Below are 19,603 nucleotides of genomic sequence, written 5' to 3'. Positions count from 1 at the left end.
CACGGTGGGCCTCAGCGCGGAGCCACCGTGGGCCTCAGCGCGGAGCTCTGTCTCCCAGCAGCTCAGCTGCACATTGTTCCGCCGCAGTGGAATTTCCTGTGGGGCACCGAGACGAGGACCTTCTCGGCGAGCAGCCTGTGGTTCTGCAAACACAGGAGCTGCATTCTTCTTCTCTCCGGAACCCCCAGCCCGTTCTCATATATCAGTGTGCAGCCACTGTCCCTCCCCCCGCACACTGCAGACATTATTTCCACGCGCTACTTCGGGCGCCTCCAGGTGACTGATGTTCTCCCCTGGACCCCACCGACCCCGTTTAGATTGATTCTCCTCTGTGTGGAACCAGGGCTCGGCCTTCACACTGGAAGCGTTGCCACACAGCATCCGCGTTTCAACCGATGCTGAGAGTTCCCACGCCCCTTAAATGCATCGTTTTGGCAGCCGCAATGCCTTTGCAAACCGCTATCAACCCTCCATAGACCCTCCAGCGCACAGCAGATTAAGAGCGCTTATCCCCGGAGAAGATTTTTATCTCGAACTGGGCACTAAATTACAATGAGATGCTAAAAATACACAGGGAAATATTGATGATATTGATTTTAAAGCGCGACAGATTAAAGACACTATTTGTTATGTTTAATTTTACCTGACTGGGACTTCCTGGTGAGCGCGACGAGGATGGAGAATCAGCTCCTGTCCTCTCCTCCCCCTCCCCAAATGGTGAAGCTGTGGCGGCCATCGAGTCTCATCCCTCCGGATAAGGGTGAGGGTTTATTTCTAATCTGTTAATCTGAGAATTAGGATTAGAGCGCATGAAATAGCCTGAAAACCCACGGCACCACTCTGTCAGGGAAAGTTCTTAACTCCATGAATCCCTTAACTTAGTCCACCTCTTGACTCAAAAGTCCTGTAACTCAATAAATCCCTTAACTCAGTTCATCCATTAACCAAGTTCATCCGTCAACTCAAATTTTCCCTTGTCTCGGTTCATTCCTTCACTCGGTTCATCCATCAGCTATTTTCATCCCCGACTCAATTCGCCCCTTCCCTCAGTTTAACCCCTTACTTCAAACTCCTCCATTAACCCAGTTCATACATCGACTCAAATCTTCCCTTAACTCAGTTAAACTCTTAATTCCATCCGTCCCTTATCTCAGTTCAAACCCAGTTCATCCATGAACTCTTTTCATCCGTCCACTCAAATTTTCCCCGAACTCAGCTCATCCCTTAATTCGATTTATCCCATAACTCGATTTATCCCTCAACTCGGTCGATCCGTGATCTCAGTTCATCCCTCAACTCAAATAACCTCTTAATTTAATTCAAATTTTTTCCTTAACTCAATAATCTTCAACTCGACCTGGCCTCTAATCACACCAGGAGAAACCGGGACGCCGTGATTTTTTTCTCCACCCCCCGTTCTCAGATTACGTGAAAACAGCTGTGATATTATGGGATGGATTTTGGTGATTTCACGAGGCGAGGGGCGGGGGTTCTCCTCCCCGTCGGCGGAGGGTCCCGACGCCGATTACAATCTGGATTTTGGAGATTATCTGGAGTGTGCGGAGCGGAGAAGGATCCGGAACCTGCAGGGTGGAGGAGATGACTCCTGCTGGACGACGACTCCAGCTGTGAGTCATGGACTGGCACCATCTCCGCTCCGGCTCTCGGCAGGTCACAGCGGTACTTTGTTCCCATTCTCCGATGGGTGGAGATGGCTCCGCCCCCTTTCCCCTGGCCCCGCCCCCTCCCCGCCCCAGCTGATTGAAACCATCTCCACCAAAGTCTGAGTCAGCTCGCCGTCACCCCCGCCCGGCCCGTGGCCGGCAGCTGGAAGGCCTCTTTCCAGAGCTCCGTCCTTCTTCGCGCCTCCGTGTCCACCGCCCGCATGGTCTCGCACCCGACGGCAGAAGATCCAACAGCCACCCCCCGCCCCCGCCCTGACCCCGTCGTTTTTGCCGAGGGGCCGCGGTATTTACTCAGGTGGTTTTCGCCAGAGGCCCCGTCGCTTCTCGGAACCCCTCGGTCAGAGTCGCGGGGGCCTCACAGAAACATCTGGACCTCCTCCAGCGGGAGCAGAGGGACCTTCAATGAAATCTGTGTTTATCCCGTTTTTAAATCTGCGGTAAACAGAGGGTTCGCTACATGAAACATCTTGTCAGATCTCTTGCTTCACCCGTGTCCGCCCAGATCCTCCTCCAGAGCCTCCTGCTCAGGGAGGATCCGCACCGGGATGGAGGAGGGGGGTCTGCAGGACCTGACTGGGCCGAGAACAGAAGGTCAGGTTCTGGTGCGACGTCTCTGCGTGGAGACCTCGTCTGTGACCTCGTGATTGACAGCTGGGCCTGTGATTGACAGCCGGTGACTGACAATTGAACCTATGATTGACAGCTAAACCTATGTTTGATGACTAAATCTATGATTGACAGATGAATCTCTGATTGGCAGCTGGCCTGTGACCAACAGATGAATTTATGATTGACAGCTGTGATTGACAGATGAACCTATGATTGACAGCTGTGCCAGTGATTGACAGCTGACCTGTGTTTGACAGATGAACCTATGCTTCACTACTAAACCTATGATTGACAGTTGAACCTATAATTGATGACTAAACCTATGATTGACAGCTGTGCCAGTGATTGACGGGTAAACCTATGATTGACAGCTGACCTGCGATTAACAACTGAGCTTATGATTGACAGTTGTTCCTGTGATTGACAGCTGACATATCCAGGTAGAATCAGATGAAGGTACAGGACCCTGTGTGTTACTCCAGCTATGGATTGTGGGTAATGTAGTATTAGCGTGTTCCTTGTCTTTCCGCTAGCTAAACCCCTCCGGCCCGCTTCCTAAACACTCGTCAGAATCCCCAGTGAGTTTCGGAAAAAACGAACAAACAAAAAAAAAAAAACGGTGCTAAATTTAGCGACCGTGCTGTCATGGATCAGGCAGCGCTTTCGTCCATCCACTCATCACAAAGAGGTCAACATGGCCGTCCTGCATATTTGAGCCTGCTGGTTCTGGACGCAGCGTGACGAAGGGTTGGTCGGTCATGGCGGCCAGACAGCCCCCCCCGTCCCTCCCAAAATAAAAGCGATGCTCGCCAATAACGCACCGGGTTTTTTTTTTCCCTCTTCGGATCCATCTGGGCGGGACAGCTACTGATGACCAGACACCATATTTTCAGAGAGAATCACTTCCCCTCATAGACCGAAGCAAATCTGGAGCAGAAAATGGCGGAGGGTAGGGAGGGGGAGGGAGGGGGGCAACTCCTCGCCAAGATGGCCGCGATTGAGAAGCGCCTGCTGAAGGCAGCGGCGCCAGAACACACCGCTGGGATACTCGTGACTAAGAGCCCGGAGACTTGCTCCGGGCTCCAGTGTGTTTATGATAATTATTTAAGGATCATTTCTCGGCGTCCACACACACACACACACACACACACATACACACACACTGTTTTTGGCAGGACGGTCCCCTGGACTTTCCTGACGTCTGCTTTCTGTCCTAAACCTCTGAGAACCCTGGTTGCTCGGGGCAACCAGCCGGCCTCGGCGTGGAGCCAGAGAGAGTGCTGATGAAGAGCGGGAAGCGTCGTCCATGTCGCCGCCGCCGCCGCCGCTCTCCGGATCACCCTGCTTGGTGTTCCTAAATCCCATCTGAGCCTCTACTTCCTGCCAGATTGCTTGTGAGGCTTCCCGTCTCTGTGATCCGGCTCGGTATCTGTCGCTTCCCCATGTGAGGAGGAGGACGTTTTTCCGAGTTGGCTGCCCGTTTTCTCCGACAGACGGCCGAGTCCTGACTTGGATAAGTGGTTCTGGGCCGGGGCGGCTCTGACATCAGCTTTGGCGGCTCCTGGTGTTCCAGCGGGATCGGCCGGCGGGGCCTTCTGGGTCTTGTTCCCAGAACCTCCTCTGGAAGTGCTCCTTCTTGGCTCCTTCTCCAAGGCAGGGTCTCTTTGCAGTTCCAGAGCGCCTTTTTTTTTTTAAACCATCCTGGTCAGATGTTCTCAAAAAGAGGTCCATCTCCTGAAGGAACATCTATGTTTCGGACCAGAACGAGTGCGGAGTTTGCCAACGGGGCTCCTCACACGGTGCAGAAATGCCGGAAGGAGATAGAAACAACCATCTGGTCGTCTAGATTGCCATGGAAGCCGCCGCCTCTGTGTGGTCCCTCTTGTCTTCTCTTCCGTGGGTGGTTCGTTTTTGACCAAAGGTTCACGTCCCTATCGCGACCCCTCACCGCCCGTGGGAATGCACGACTCGAGGGTTACCCCCGGAGGAGGCTACTTCCTGGAACAGAGATGGAACTGGACAATTCTGAGAAGCAGAGCTCAACCAGGCAGGGGCGGACAGCAAAACACATCCAAAAACAAGCAGAACCTGGGCTTCAAAACCCAAGAGCACCAAAAAAATCAGCTCAAGTTTGCCATCGAATTTTGAAGCAAACTGCAAAAAAAGAAACACACACTCCCCGGCTTTCTGGCTTGTAGCCTAGCGTACAGCCTAGCTACTGTACTCTGTGTTTTTTACGTCTTCCATCGTGTTCCCGCTAACACCCTTTTTTCAGTAAGCTAGCCCTCCTGACGGCTACAAGAAAAGATTAACGTGCTGTTGGTAGCGGTGTGAAGAAGTCAAGAACTCCAGTCAGTCTGAAGAAGGAAATAATAGCTAAAGGTGAGAGCGGTGTTGGTGTTACTATGACACGGCTAAGTCAACCATCTGGACGATCTTGAAGAAGAAAGATGCACAAAAAAAAGCTGATGTGGCTAAAGGGGCCGCTACGCTAATGAAGCAAAGGTCTCAAGGCAAGGAAGAAGTAGAAAAGTGATTGTTAGTTTGAATGAATGAAAGATAGCGTTAGCGAGGGTCCCTTAAGTGAGAGGGCTTTTTTATTGCAGATCTAGCGAAAGGAACGCACACGAGAAGAGACAGAAAAGCAGCACCACAGCAATGATTGAGACTATCTTTAATTCCTTCCTGTATTTTAGCACAAAAAAAAAGAGTGCAGTGTGTTTTTGGGGTCTGGAGAACGGATCAGAGGATTTACATCATTTCAACAGGAAACACTGAGTCAAAGGACGAATTAGATCCATAAGCCGAGGTTCTACTGCAGAAGCAGATAGATGCAAGATGGCAAATGACTCGTCTCTCCTCTGTTTACGTTCCGCCTGCCAGTCGCCTGTTTGCTATTTGCTGCAATGAATCTGGTTTCTTCTTTATTCCACCATTTGGGTCCACTTTACTCCTCAGTGAGCTCTGACTTTTCCAGGAGGAGCAGGCTTCCAGCCCCGACGGTGGAATCCCCTCCTCCGGCGCCGAGGGCGGAGCTGAGCCGGGACCCGGGAACCCGTATGCTTCTGGATTGGGGGGTCCATGGCTGCTTTGAGGAGACCACCTAGAGGACCAGGGAACTGGAAGACCACTCTGAGGACCAGGAGACCGCCTAGAGGACCAGGAGACCACCCTGAGGACCAGGAGACCACAAAGAGGACCAGGAGACCACCCTGAGGACCAGGAGACCACCAAGAGAACCAAGACACCACCCTAAGGACCAGACCACCAAGAGGACCAGGAGACCACAAGGAGGACCAAGACACCACCCCAAGACCCTGAGGACCAGGGTTCTTTGAATGATCCATCAAACTGATGCCTGTTCTTAGCTCTGGAAGCCGGAGCTTCAGCCTGTCAATCAAGGTGTGAAGCGTGACAAAGGGTAAAGTGGACAGAATGAAGGCCGGTCTCGGTGTCGCGTCACCATGGTGGCTGGGTCAGACGGCGTCGCCATGGTGACACGGTTACGGTTAACCTGACACCTCGTGCCATCACGTCCGTCATTGTTTTTCTCAGACCATCGTCGTGGAACAGAACTCCTCCCTCCTGGTCCTCCATCTTCAGTCACTGAAGGCTCCAGATCCTCCGCAGGTGTGAATGAGAAGGTGATTGACAGCTGGTTAAGCCCCGCCCCCTGCCCCCAGGCTCACCTGTGATTGGCTCCCTGCAGCAGCGGGCTTTAGCGAGAGCTAGGACCTCCTGCTGCTTGAAGCGACCTCAGAAGGTGAGAGGCTTGGGTGCGCGTGCGCGTGCGCGTGTAACCCGAGTCGCGGAGGGAGGAGGAGGAGGAGGAGGCGCCGCAGAGCACCGGCGCGCTTCAGACGCCCGCAGACGCGCCATGCATCCCGTCCTTCCGCTGCTGCTGCCGCTGCTGCTGCCGCCGGCGCTGCTGGCGCCGCGCACGGCCGCGTACACCGGCCCGCTGCAGGCGGAGATCTCCAACGGCACCTTCCACCACTTCTTCGTCCCGGACGGCTACTACGACGAGACGGAGGACCCGGAGAAGTGCCAGATGCTCTTCAAGTTCTGGGACGCGCTCCCGTGGGCGTGCGCGGCGGGGGACGACGGCGGAGACGCGCCGGTGCGGGACGACTTCCTGATCGCCAAGCTGCAGGCGGAGGACGCGGCGCGGCTGCTGGAGGGCATCGGGCGCGCCGTCGCGCACGACCTGGACGGCGAGCGCAGCTACGGCGAGCTGCTGCGGCGGGAGATCGCGCAGATCGGGGACGCGTTTTCCGGCGTGGACGCGTCCCTGCAGGAGCTGGAGGGGAAGTTCAAGCAGAGCCAGGAGAGCGAGCTGCTCGAGGAGATGCAGCTCGGCGGCTCCGTGCTCAAGCGCGTTGGCGACGTGCGCGGCGGCCTGCGGGACACCGCAGCCGTGGCCGTGGGTTTGCGGGACAAACACGAGCTGCTGTCCCTCATCGTGCGCAGCCACGGATCCAGGCTCAGCAGGCTCAAGACCGAGTACCTCAACGTGGGCCTGTAAGGGGGCAGGGGGGGGGGGGGGGGGTGAGTGAATGACACGGGCACTGCACGGGGGGTGGGGGGGGAGGGCAGTGAGTCAGTGAACGATTCAGCGAATCAGTCAGTGAGTCAGTGAGTCGGTCCGGGAGTGAAACAGTGAGCGAGTGAACGAGTCAGTGAGTGATTCAGACAGTCATTGACTCACTGAGGTCGAGAAGTGATTCGCGACTGACCCAGACCCACGAGCGAGTCAGCGAACGATTCAGCGATGGAGTGATTGAGTGAGCGAGTGAACGAGTCAGTGAGTGAGTCAGCCGGTCATTGAGTCGCCGAAGTAGTTAAATGATTCGCGACTGCCCCAAACCCACGAGTGAGTCAACGAATGACTCAGCGATTGATTGATTGAGTAAGACGGTGAACAAGTCCGTGAGTGAGTCAGCGCGTGAGCCAGCCTTTTATTGAGTCACCGAAGTAGTAAAGTGAGTCGCGACTGACCCAGACCCACAAGTGAGTCAGTGAATGATTCGCTGAAAGAGTGAGACAGTCAGTCAGTCAGTCGTTGAGTCAGTGAAGGAGTGAAGTGATTCACGACTGACCCAGAACGAAGAGTGAGTCAGTGATTGATCCAGCGAGTGGACGAATGAGTCAGTCAATCACTGAGTGACTGAAGGACCCGCAAGTGAACAATTTAATGCGCGAGTCAGTGAACGAGTCAGTGAGTGAATCAGCCAGTCATTGAGTCACTGAAGGAGCAAAGTGATTTGTGGCTGACCCATGCTTACAGGTGAGTCAGTGAATGATTCAGTGCGTGAGTCAGTGGGTGGGCGTATGAGTCAGTCCATCGTTGAGTGAAGGAGGGAAGTGATTCACAACTGTACCAGACCCACCTGTGGGTCAGTAAACGATTCAGCAAGTGAGTCAGCATGCCTGTCAGTCAGTCAGTTAATGAGCGAGTCACTCACTAACTCATTTACTCCCTAACTCACTCACTGACTCGGTCATTCAGCCGGTTACACTAACTTGCCTCCTTGCTGACTCACTCACTGAATCACTCGCTGACTCACTCATTGACTCACTCACTAACTCAGCATTCCCTCATTCAGTGACTCTGGGTGAGTGAGTGAGTCAGTTGGTAAATGAGTCACTAACTGAGTTAGTTGAAGAGCAGTTCAGTTAAATGACCAGCGAGTGAGTGATTGGCTGAGTTCGAAAAAGAGAGACTTGACGCGTGAACAAATGAGCGCCTCATCGACCAAATAAGACGAGTGAGTGAGTTAAAGCAAGAGCGACTCACTGATAGATCGAGTGGTTCAACGCATGACAAAGTTATCCATGAATGTGTGAGTGATTCAAGTCTAGACTCGCAGATTGGCTGGGAACAAACGAACGGGCGAGGAAGTGAATCTGCGAATCAGTGATTCGATTAGCGAGTGAATCCCTCCTGCCCTCTGCTCTGCAGTGTCTGACCGGGTTTCCTCCTCTCCTGGAAAAGGATCATGGCCGGAGCTCCAACCAAAACATCAACACATTCCTCCGAGGCGGGGGGGGGGGGGGGGCGACCTGTGCGGACAGACATGCATATGAATTATCTTAATGGAAAGCAGACAAATGAATGGATGAACGTGCCTTTAAGTCTATAATCCAGCCTTTTTTCGCATCTTTCATGTTTATATTTTCTTCCAATAAATGATTAACTTGTCATCACAACATGCTTTGATTTTAAAGCCGGGTGTGTTTTGTTCACGCATTAGACTCAATTTGACTCACATCAATTTGATGTGTTTTCTCAGTGTGTTTTTTTTTATTCATTTTCAATCTATTTTTTATTATTTTCTTTAATATATTTCATTTTCAGCTTAATTTTATGTCATTCAATTCTATTTGATTGAATTTTAATGTATTTCATTTCTTTTCTATTTCATGTAATTTCAAGCAACTTTTTCATTTGATTTTAATTTATTTGTAGTTGCATAGAATTTTATTTAGTTATATGATATCTTTTATTTTTAGCGTGAGAGAAGAGGATACAGAAAATATGGTCAAATGTAAAGTAGGTTTGACACCGGAAGAGAGCAGCCCAAAGGAAAAGAAGATTTAATTTTATTCGATTGAATTTTAATTTTTTTATTTAATCTTCAATTTTAGTTAACTGTATCACATCTTTCATTTTTTTTAGATTTCTTTTTTTTCCAATCTATTTAATTACATTGTTTTTTTTTTATTTTCAAGTCTAAGAAAACACTATTTTTTAATGCAACGACATTTTTTCAATTATTTCACTTCATTCTATGTCCTTTTATTTTTTTAGTGGGATTCAATTTTATTTTCATTTTTATTTTATTTTATTTTGAACACCCTGCTCCAGCAGGTTTCCCCTTCCTAGGATTGTGGTGTCATGTGACCCCGCCGCCCCTCAACCCTCCCCTCGCCCTCTGAGCGCCGTATGATGGCTGTCATTTCCTCCCACCTCCATCTGGAACTCATCGAACCGGAGGATGAAAAATGTTTGCCCGCAGGCTGCGGCGCTCTTCATCATCTGCACCCCCTTTTCCCAGGTCTTGTCCCGTGGACGTCCATGGAGCTGAAGGTCCAAGAGAACGTTTCCGCAGTGAATCCTGAACCCTCTTTTACATTTATTAGCGCTAAATGAAGTCTTAACTCACAAAAAGTCTCATTAAAAAGGGTTTGCCGTATGTGTGTGTGTGTCTTTGAGTGTGTGTGTGTGTGTGTGTGTGTGTGTGTGTGAGCGCTGCTCGGCTCTGACACAAACCGTATCTGATTTCACACACACATTGTTTATGGTAGAAATAGTGCTTTGCATTCCGGAGATGTTAACTCTCCACACACACACCCACACACTCCAAACGTATTAAGTTAAATACAGTTTTTGTGTGTGTGTGTGTGTGTGTGTGTGTGTGTTTTCCCCTGCCTGCTATTTTGACGGAGGGGGGCGGGGCCAGATGGGTGCAACTGGGTGTGATTTCCTGCGTCTGGTTTTCCTGCCGGCCCCGCCGACCCCGAGGGACCCCGAGGCCGGAGGCGTGACCCTGCGCGCAATACCCTGAGCGACCAACAGGGGGCGCCGCACGCTGACGCGCCATTGGAGGAGCCTTTCGGGGTTCAGGGACCACGGAGGAGGTGTCCATGGGGAGGTGAGTGGCAGAACGGGTGACAGAGTGAGAGTAAGAGAGTCGTTGAATGACAAGCAAGTGAGTCGGTTGCCAAGTTAGTTAAAGGGTGACTTGATTAAATGGTGAGTAAGTGACATACTGAGTTAGTTGAGGACTGACTCGAATGACAAGTCAGTCAGTGAGTGAACCAGGGACTTGTTTAAACAGTCAAACAGTGATTTGGCTGAGTGGTGAGTGAGTCAGTTTGTTATTGAGTTAAAGAGTGACTAATTTTGAATGACAGGGAGCGAGCGAGCGGATGAGTGAGTGAGTGAAGTGAATGAAAGGGTGAGTGAGGGTTCATTAGATGAAGGAACTGAAACACCATGATGAGGATCTCGTCTCAAGTCGGCGTACAGCTCAGCTAGAGATACTGGAGCTCTGAGATGACCTGTGTGTATGTGTGTGTGTGTGTGTGTGTGTGTGTAACCAGACTGATGCAACCTCAGGGAAACAGATGATTCATCATCATCATCATCCTGTTTTCTGGGTCAAAGGTCTGGTTTTCCCTCTGGGACCTGGAACCCTGGACTCAGACCTTCTGAGGAACCCTGGTCTAAGGTCTCCTCAGACGGTGAAAGCGAGGAGAACTCGCTCTTCCACTCGTTCCTCCTCAAACAGCCTGCAGAAGAAGGTGGGCTTCCTCTTCTCGTCACCTCCCTCTCTGTCTATCCCTTTCTCTCTTTCTCTATCACTCATTTAAATCTCTCCCCTCACCTCTCAATCCCTCACTCTGTTTTCATCTCTCTCTCTTTCCTCCATCCCTCTCTTTCTCTCTCTAAGCCTCTCCCTCTTGTTATCTCTCTCTCCTTCTGTTTTCCTAAGCCTCTCTCTCCCTCCCTCTCTCTCTCTCTAAGCCTCTCCCTCTCTCTCTCTCTCTCTCTCTCTCCCGCCATCCCTCTCTCCCTTCCTAAGCCTCTCAGTCTGTCTCCCAGTCTTTTCCATCCCCCCTCCTCTCATATCCTCTCTTTTTGCTAAATCCCTCTCTTTTTCTCTGCCCCTCTTTTTCAAAGCCTCTCCCTCCCTCTCTCAGTGAGTTCCAGTGGATCTACTGACAGGATGGAAGAACCTCCTGATCATCCTCCTCGGAAGAGCCACTTCCATTATCTAGCTTCATCTCCTGAACACCACCTTCTTCTTCTGAACACCATCTTCCTCTCAGGTTGGAGCTCCTGGTTGAAGGGGTTCCTCCCAGACGCCGGAACGCTTGTCCACTTCCTGTTCCGTTACTCCACTTCCTGTTCCCTGCGTGCATGTTGTCGCCCCCTCATGAACGGAGTCCTGCTCAGCGCACGTACCCGTGCACGTAAGACCGCCCCACGGCAGGTTTGCACCCGTGCTAAGCTAAGCTAGCATCCTCCCCGAAGGGGAGGTACGTCCCTCCAGCTGGGAGCTCCTCGAGCCCCCGGGAGACGTTTGACTCGGCCGTGGCTTCCTGCTCTCTGCTCTGATTCAAAAACGTTTAGCTATTTAGCTTAGCACGATGGAGAAACCCCAGCCTGAAGCATTACCAGGTGCTTCAGGTTTTGTCAGAACCCAAATTTTGATTGTTTTTTTTGACATTTCTTTCAACGGGGCAGTCTGGGGGAGGTTGTCGTGCTAAGCTAACGAGCTACAAAGGAAGGGCGTTGCTGTAAGCGGTTCCAGGGGACAGACAGCAACGGGGTGGCGGCTTGATTAGCTTGTCTGGAACATTCCCAAGCAAACGCGTAATCGCTCGAACCCGGCCTGGAATGTCAAAACGTCCACTGATCCCGCGTTCGACGAAAAATTAACTCGTTTGCGGAAAGCGCCGCTCGCGGGTTTCGCCGTGGAGGCGTCGAACGCGCTCAGTTTTCCAGAAGCGGGGGGAGGAAACCTGCGTTCGGGGGATTTAATCTCTGACAAACATCGCGGCCCGCTAATTGCAGCTCCCGCCGGCCGCCTAGCATCTGCTGCCAGGGGAAAATATCACCCCGGCTGCACATTTGGATCGGAACACGAGGAAAACACCGAGCCTTTTTTTTCTAACCGACCTCCTGTACTCGCTTCAAGGCCTCCTGTGTTTTGCGTGGCTTTTTTTTATTTCTCAAAAATACCTGGATGGGAGACAACCTCAAGAACAACAAAACCCCTCCATGTTTTTTTTTTTTTTTTTGTTTTGTTTTGTTTTTTCCCCCCCTCTTCCCTCCCTCCCCATGAATGAACACAAATGCATCTGCATACGTACGGCCAGAAAAAAAAGTACATGTACATACGGTGTATTCGACGGGTACATAAAGACACACAGACGCCCGGCGGGGCGACACGTGCACGTCCATGGTCCTCCTGCAGGCCCCGCTTGTGCTGCTCATCTTCTGCCAGTTCTTTCGCTCGCTTTCTTTTTTTTTTTTTTCGTTTAAAACTAGCAGATGGTAAGGGTGGGAGGGGGTAACTACTGTCCTCTTAAAGAGCAAGCAATAACACTGAACAGTTCATCTGTGAGGAAAGGTGGAGGTGGAGGTGGAGGTGGGGGAAGCACCGGAGGAACCGAACGCGTCCGGTTCAGTGTCGTCCCTCTTCTCGTCGCGGTCTCAGCAGGGAACCGGAGTCCTGGCGCGGCGGACGATCACACGCAGCCGTTCTCCTGCCTGGGCTTGTGCGCCACGGGGGTGTGGGGGGGGTAGAGGGACGGGGCCAGCGTGCACAGGAACCCGGCCAGCAGCGTGAGGCCCAGACCCCCCCAGGCGCAGAACATGGACCAGCCGTACCCGTGGCTGATGTCCTCCGGGATCCCGAACATGTAGCGCGGGTAGCGGGACAGTTCGAAGTTGATCCCGGCCACGCACGTGCAGAGGGAGATGATGCAGCATGTCCCTGCCAAGAAGGTGCGTCCCGGATTAGTCCTCCTTCCTACTCGGGTGCAGCTTTTTATTTTTGGCTGACATCTAATTAAATACGCTCGCCATTTACACGTTTTCAGAATTGAAGTTACAGTGGACCCAACGGACGTTCCAAGACCTCCCGCGAAAAGTGAATTTCCGCAAAGTAGAGGCGTGATTATTTACAGATATGATCACCCTCGACGAACCTCCCGCAAACTGTTATCAATCCACCAGCGAATGTATCACGCTTCTCACACTCTTACACAAACACTTTTGGATAATCATAATGTATATTGTAACGTCTATACCAGACGCTGGGCGTTTAGGAGGCATGATGGAGCGCGGGGCTATTGCAAAAGAAAATTCGACACTTTCACAAACTAAATAGCACAAAGTGGACGGTATTCATGTTTACGGCAATGCCAGCAAAGCGGACCAGGACGTTGAACCTCCAAGGAGATCAGCTGCTTCTCTCCATGAACCAATCAGCATGGGGAACGGAACGACACGCTCAGTCAGCCAATAGCATGCAAGTACAGATCTACTCAGCCAATGATATTCCGTATGAGATCACGCGCGGGTACGATGGGTATCTTTGTCGAGCAATGGAGATCTTGTATCTTATTTATTTTATAACATGAATTTTAGTTTAATTTGACATATTTTATACTGTTTTTTTTCTTCTTTGTCTAGAATATGGCTATTTCATCACGCGAAATACTGCAAAAAAAAAGCAAACGAATTATAAATCGTGAGAAACGAATTACAAAAAAAACACAAAGTAGCAAGGGCGCGAAAGCCGAACCGTGACATAATAAGAGTCCGCTGTATTAAAAACATATTTGAGGTCAGCCAAGCTTGAATACCCATTAATGTTATAATATCTTCATATATAGATGTATTATATCTATACATGGATTTTGTATATATTATGATCATTTTAATATTTTATTTATATAAAAAAAAATAAAGAAGATCATGGTGGATTCATGACTTAATATTATATTGATGTATTGTTTTATTACATTTAATAGAAAAATAATTTCTCGCAGCTGATGGAGAAAGTGAAGTAGCTCAAAACCATTTAAAGCAAATCAAAATGCATTATTTCATCTTTTACTGTGCTCATATATGCAATTTTTCCCCCTTTTTCGTCTTAATATTTCTCACTCTATCAGGTCTTGTATTGGGATTTTGGGGGGCCACACCGCCGAGCTTTGCCCCGGGGCCCCATCAGACCTCTGCACGCCACTGCGAATAGACGGCCATCAACAAGGAGCGCAGCGCTTCCCCGTGGCCGCGCCAGGTATTACGCTTCTTTCCTTTTTTTTTTTCCTTTCTTTCTTTCTTTTTACGTAAAGCGGCTCTCACCTCCCATGAGGAAGAGGAGTCCGGCGACGTACTGCATCAGATCGTGCTCCTTGCAGCAGCCCAGCACGCCGATGATCCAGCCGAATAGGATGATGGACACGGCCATGCCGATGAAGCTCACCGTCATCCGCTGGAGATCTGCAGGGGTTGGGGGGGGGGGGGGGTTCAAGTGAATCCGGGGGTGCGTGCACGCACGGGTGGAGGTGTGCGTGTGGGCGACGACTCACGTAAAGCGTGCCATTCATCCTGCCGTATTGTCTTGGTCAGGTTGATTTGGAGGTTCCGGGGCAACGCCGAGGAAGAGTAGTAGTATTTGATCGGCGTGCAGCGCGGAACCAACCCTGTGGATATAAACAACAACAACACAACGGGGTGGGGGGGTGGTCAGATGGGCCCCCCCCCGCACCCACCCTCGCACGAAAAAAACACCCCACCCACACACCCCACGCTCGCCGACACCACCCACCATCCGCCCGCACCATTGTGAAGTGCCATATTGTACCCACGCCGCTGGTTCTGTTACTACAACCCCCCCGCACACACTCTACCCCCCACGCTGCCCCCCCCCCCCCCTCCCTCTTTTGTACCGCGGCTAAACCGCCGTGCGTGTACTCGTTGTTTCCATTGCGTGGGGCCTCCGGGGTCTGTGCGCAGCATCAGCACCTCGGATAGCGCATTCGTGCACCCTTTTTTTCGGGGAAGAGAACAGCTCTGCACACGCACATGCACGTTAAATCCAAAACAAACACGAATAAGGGAGGGGGGGTGCACGACGTACGCGTGACACGACCCCCCCCCCCCCCCCCAACCTCTTCTCCCCGCCAACCCCGCAAGAGACAAACAAAAAACCTTTAAAGATGAGATCCTCCGTCTCCAGGTCGAAGCCCTCCCGGTGGCACTTCCGCCACAGCCCGGTAACCGTGGAATTGAAATGCCGATTGCAGAGCGACTCCATGGCGGCGGCGGGAGGCGGGAAGTCCCGCCTGGCCCGCGGCAGGACGCCGCCGGAGCCGCCGCGGCCGTGCCCGGGCAGCATCCGGAGCGGGAGGTTGTTGTTGGAGATGTAGATGTACCCGGGGTCGTTCCGCTTGTTGGAGAAATTCTTGCAGCGGTCACGGTGCCGCCGCGCGTCCGTCTCGTACCAGTTGTCGGTGCTGATGGCCACGGCGATCAGCCCCAAGGCGCAGAACGCCAGGAAGAGACCCGCCACGGTTAAAGTCCTCATCGCGGCCATGTTCCATGCGTGTCTGGCCGCGCCGCCGTGACGAATCCACGGGACGGCGGGATTCCGCTGCTGCGGCCGTCAGCGTCGGGTGGGGGGAAGCTCGGCGGTGCGCGGAAACGGGACCGGAGGCCCGGAAGCCCTCATTCCTCGGAGCAGACGAGCACCGCCGGTGTCGTGGAGGGAGGGGGTGCGGGAGGAGGGGGTGCAGAGACGCGGGCCCGGACGCGCCGCGCCGTCGCTCCTCTTCTTCTGAGCTCCGCCGCTCCGGTTCCTGCGCCGCCTCCCGCCGGAAGGGGGAGACAGAGCCGACGCTCCGTGGAACGGGCACCGGGCACCGGGCAGGACGGAACCGGAGGCCCGCCCGGGAGCAGAACCTGCCCAGGTACTCCAGCCGAATCGAAGCCACCCGGTTCAGATCTCCCTGGAACACCCAACTTCTACAGGAATTACTTTGTTTACTTAGTTTTATCCATCTATCTATCTATCTATCTATCTATCTATCTATCTATCTATCTATCTATCTATCTATCTATCTATCTATCTATCTATCTATCTATCTATCTATCTATCTATCTATCTATCTATCTATCTATCTATCTATCTATCTATCTATCTATCTATCTATCTAATCGATTGCTGGCTTGATTATCTCTAGCTATCTGCCAGTCCATTAGCCTATGAGTTTATAATTAGTGAATCTATAATTAGTGAATTTAGTGATTAATTAATTAGAATCTATCTATCTATCTATCTATCTATCTATCTATCTATCTATCTATCTATTGATTGATTGATTGATCGATTATCCCTATCTATCTGCCAGATAGATAGAGTTAGTCTATGCATTAATTAGTGAATTAATCAAAGAATTAACTGATTTATTCAATGTGTCTATTGTTCTATCTCTGTCTATTTGTTTGATCGTTTGGTTGATTTCTATCATAAATCATCAGACAATTATTTTACTTTTGAATTAAGTTACTCTGATAAAAATAACTGAATGAAATCAACTCTGATAAAACCAAACTATATAAGATAAGCTTTATTGATCCCAAAGGAGAAATTCTTTTGTTACAGCAGTGCAAGAGTTCGAAGTCTCTACAAATATGAATATAAATATAATAGACAGACAATCAAAAGGCAAATACATATGCATATATTTGTAAATATGTAATGCATTCGCATGAGAGGAAAAAAAAATAATTGTCAACCAACCACATTATAAATAAATGGCTTAAAATAAACATGAGCTGGAATGTGACAGAGCAGACACCAGGTTTTCCTCCCTGCTCTCTGTCTTTTCCACCCGCGCCGGGCATTGAAGTGTCCAATAAAAAGAAAAAGAATAGAAAAGAGAACCTGGCGCAGTGCACGGTCCCCGCTGTCGTGCGTGCCGACCACCTCAGGCCCGTCCTCTTCGGTTTCATGTTCCTCAATCGGCAACCAGAGCGCCTGAGCGAAAGGGGAACCAAGCCTTGCGCAGACTCGGGTTTCTGTTTCGCCGTCCAGAGGACGGAGGTCGGTTCGTCGGCGGACGGACGACAAACAGACTTTTTCCTGAACCGCCTTTCATTGGGGGCCATCTTGAGGCCCCCCTCCTGGGTCACCCGGGGTCACCCCAAGGGGAGAACCGAACCCCCATCCCAACACTGTTTTTACTGTCGAAACAGATGATGTCATTTTTATAGAAATAACAAACCGTTTTGATTGACTGTGTCACCTTGGTAACGGCTTGGCACATCCTATCAAGGTACGGTATTGGTGCACTTGTTTTTGTTCAGGCGCCGAGGGAAAATCCACGTAACCATGACGTCCGGCGGCAGGTCAGCCGTCCTTCCTGGAGCTGAGTGGTCATATGACGCAGGCCGCTGCCTCGTCCTGAGCGTATGTGGTCCGGTGAGCGCTTCTCACTTCCAGTTCCCCTTTGTCTGCCGGAGCCAGCGCCGCTGCCTGCCGAAGACGCCAGACGACAACGAGCCCCGTCTTCGGCTGAAAGTCCCGATTCTGGCCCGAGGCCCCGCCTGAAGGATGGACGGCTATGTGGCATCGGCTGTAAGTGGCGCCGCTTCGAAACCCCGTGGGCTCGGCCCGCCTCACGGCCCTCTCTCTCTCTCCGTTCTCAGCTTTCTACTTTTAAACTCCGTCGAGAAAAGCGTCCGGACTCGGCCACCCCAGCGTCAGTAGAAGGCCTCAGAGGCCGCCCTAATTCCACGCGTCCTTTTCTGGTTCTCTGAAAGAACCGCAAAACCGACCCCCTGAAGATGAACTTTCACGTCGACCTGGCCTGATCTGGCTTGATAGTTCCCTGCCCATCGTTAAAACATGTTAAAATTTAATTTAGTTGAATTCAATTGAATTGTTCATTTTTATGTTTTTATCTATTTTGCTATAATTCTTGGTTCATATATTCTAAATATGTCCTGTTTTTTTTCAACCACGGTTTCCTCCCTGAAGACCTCAGGGGGAATCTTCCCGAACGAGCCGGAGGCCTACAAGCCGCCCACAGAGCCATACCCCTACCTGTCCAACATGGGCGATATTTACGAGGGTGAGAGGAGATTTTATTTTATTTTTTTTTTTTTTGTTGTTGTTTTTTCGCCGCCTGACCCCTATGCGGACGCTCAGACCACAGGTGGGGCTGCCACACTGAGCGCGTTCATCCGCTGGACTTCGACGGCTCTCCGGTCAATCAACTGACGGAGCTGCAGTGCGTGGCGCCGCAGCAGCTGCTCCAGCCCTACCACTACGGCGCCGAACCCCTGCCACTGCTGCTGGAAACGCCACTGGCGCCGCTCCCCGTGTCGTCGCAGGTGAGCCCACCGTGGTCATTCTCCTCAGGTCGGGTGACAAACCGAGAACCCCGGACTTGTGAGCGAGCCGCAGAGGAGGCGGTTGGCGCTCAGTGATGTTTTTCACGGAAACTGTGAGCACTCCACGTATGCTACTGCTGAGCCCTGAATTCTATTTTGCAACTTCCTCTTTCTGGGGAGTTTTAATGTTTAGACAGAAGTGTCCAACGCTCAGTTCGCTGCAGAAAAAAAAAGTCTCAATTTTCACCCTTTTTTTTTTTTTCCTGCAAACCGTCTCTATTTTTAACACCCAGCCATTTCGTGACGGTTTATTAGCCACATGTAGAACTTGCAGCCGGTCGAGGCAGACAGCCGCCCACAGGCAGGTTTCTCCGCTCTGCCTGCTCGAATATAACCGCCTCCTCTCCGGTAGATCCCGTGTTACTCTTCGCCGCTGTGCTACCAGTACCAGCCCTCACCCGGCCAGTACTTCTCAGAGGAGGAGCAGAGGGAGTTCAGCGCCCCGTTAGAGGTGTCGGAGCCCGAGGACGAGTACCAGGACCACCGCCACCCCTCCATCAGGAAAGACCTGAGTGAGTGTCTTTCCTGAGACCTGAGAATGAGGTTTCTGCTCGGATATTTATACATCGCAAGACCAGGCGTCGGACGCGAGGGGTTATTTTCAGAATTTGGTCCATGGGTGTCGTCACAATAACAAGAACAACGTGAACCCAGATCTGTTCCGTTCCAGGTAACAAGAAGAAGATCCGCCTGTACCAGTTCCTCCTGGACCTGCTGAGGAACGGCGACATGAGCGACAGCATCTGGTGGTTGGACCAGGACAAGGGCATCTTCCAGTTCTCCACCAAGCACAAGGAGGCCCTGGCCAACCACTGGGGCATCCAGAAGGGAAACCGCAAGAAGATGACCTACCAAAAAATGGCCCGCGCTCTGAGGAACTATGGTAAAACCGGGGAGATCAAGAAAATAAAGAAAAAGTTGACCTACCAGTTCAGCGATGCTGTTCTAAGAAACCTCTATTTACATCAGTATTCAGACTGAGGATGAAGCAAAGCACTTTGCTGGTCAGCACCCCGTTTTCCCGCATTGCAGCTTCGTTCTGCTTTTCCTATTTATTGGTAATGAGATGTTCCTCGGCCGTGGCGTTGCGCAACTCACCGGGAGTGAGAATTCGCTGTTTCGGTTTCAAGTTGCACAGCGGTGACAGCTCAAACAAACAAAAATCACAATTTGTACATGAATATCTGTAAATAAATGTTGTTTGTCCATTTTTTTTTACAGGTCAAACAAATAAAGTTGACTGGATTTTTTTAACAGACATAAAACACACTGCTCTCCACGGTATCTGTCTATTTATTGCATTCGGCACAGTCACATAACGAAAGCA

The 19,603-nt window shown here is 51.2% G+C and overlaps 3 protein-coding genes across 3 annotated transcripts; 2 read left to right on the top strand and 1 right to left on the bottom strand.

Moving 5' to 3' along the window:
- The first annotated feature begins 5,116 nt into the window (after positions 1 to 5,116).
- Positions 5,117 to 9,490, top strand: fibina (fin bud initiation factor a). Its single transcript, XM_086162896.1, has one exon. It carries the CDS (start codon positions 6,172 to 6,174, stop codon positions 6,817 to 6,819), a length of 648 nt encoding a protein of 215 aa, XP_086019022.1. The 5' UTR covers positions 5,117 to 6,171; the 3' UTR covers positions 6,820 to 9,490.
- A 2,521-nt stretch (positions 9,491 to 12,011) lies between these two features.
- Positions 12,012 to 15,686, bottom strand: tmem276a (transmembrane protein 276a). The gene is made up of 4 exons (XM_086162892.1): positions 15,031 to 15,686; positions 14,409 to 14,522; positions 14,182 to 14,319; positions 12,012 to 12,802 (listed from the first exon to the last, which is right to left on the bottom strand). The coding sequence occupies exons 1-4, from the start codon at positions 15,413 to 15,415 to the stop codon at positions 12,555 to 12,557; spliced, it is 885 nt and encodes a 294-aa protein (XP_086019018.1). The 5' UTR covers positions 15,416 to 15,686; the 3' UTR covers positions 12,012 to 12,554.
- A 1,618-nt stretch (positions 15,687 to 17,304) lies between these two features.
- On the top strand, positions 17,305 to 19,572 carry spi1a (Spi-1 proto-oncogene a). Its single transcript, XM_086162893.1, has 5 exons — positions 17,305 to 17,458; positions 17,861 to 17,954; positions 18,032 to 18,216; positions 18,629 to 18,788; positions 18,947 to 19,572. The coding sequence occupies exons 1-5, from the start codon at positions 17,435 to 17,437 to the stop codon at positions 19,255 to 19,257; spliced, it is 774 nt and encodes a 257-aa protein (XP_086019019.1). The 5' UTR covers positions 17,305 to 17,434; the 3' UTR covers positions 19,258 to 19,572.
- Positions 19,573 to 19,603: the final 31 nt, after the last annotated feature.

This window comes from Fistularia commersonii, chromosome 17 (genome assembly GCF_037954325.1).
Source record: "Fistularia commersonii isolate RoL2024-O1a breed Wild chromosome 17, RoL_Fcom_v1.0, whole genome shotgun sequence".
NCBI lineage: Eukaryota > Metazoa > Chordata > Actinopteri > Syngnathiformes > Fistulariidae > Fistularia > Fistularia commersonii.
Note: the sequence above shows the minus strand (reverse complement) of the source record. Positions and strands in the feature narration are given on the sequence as shown.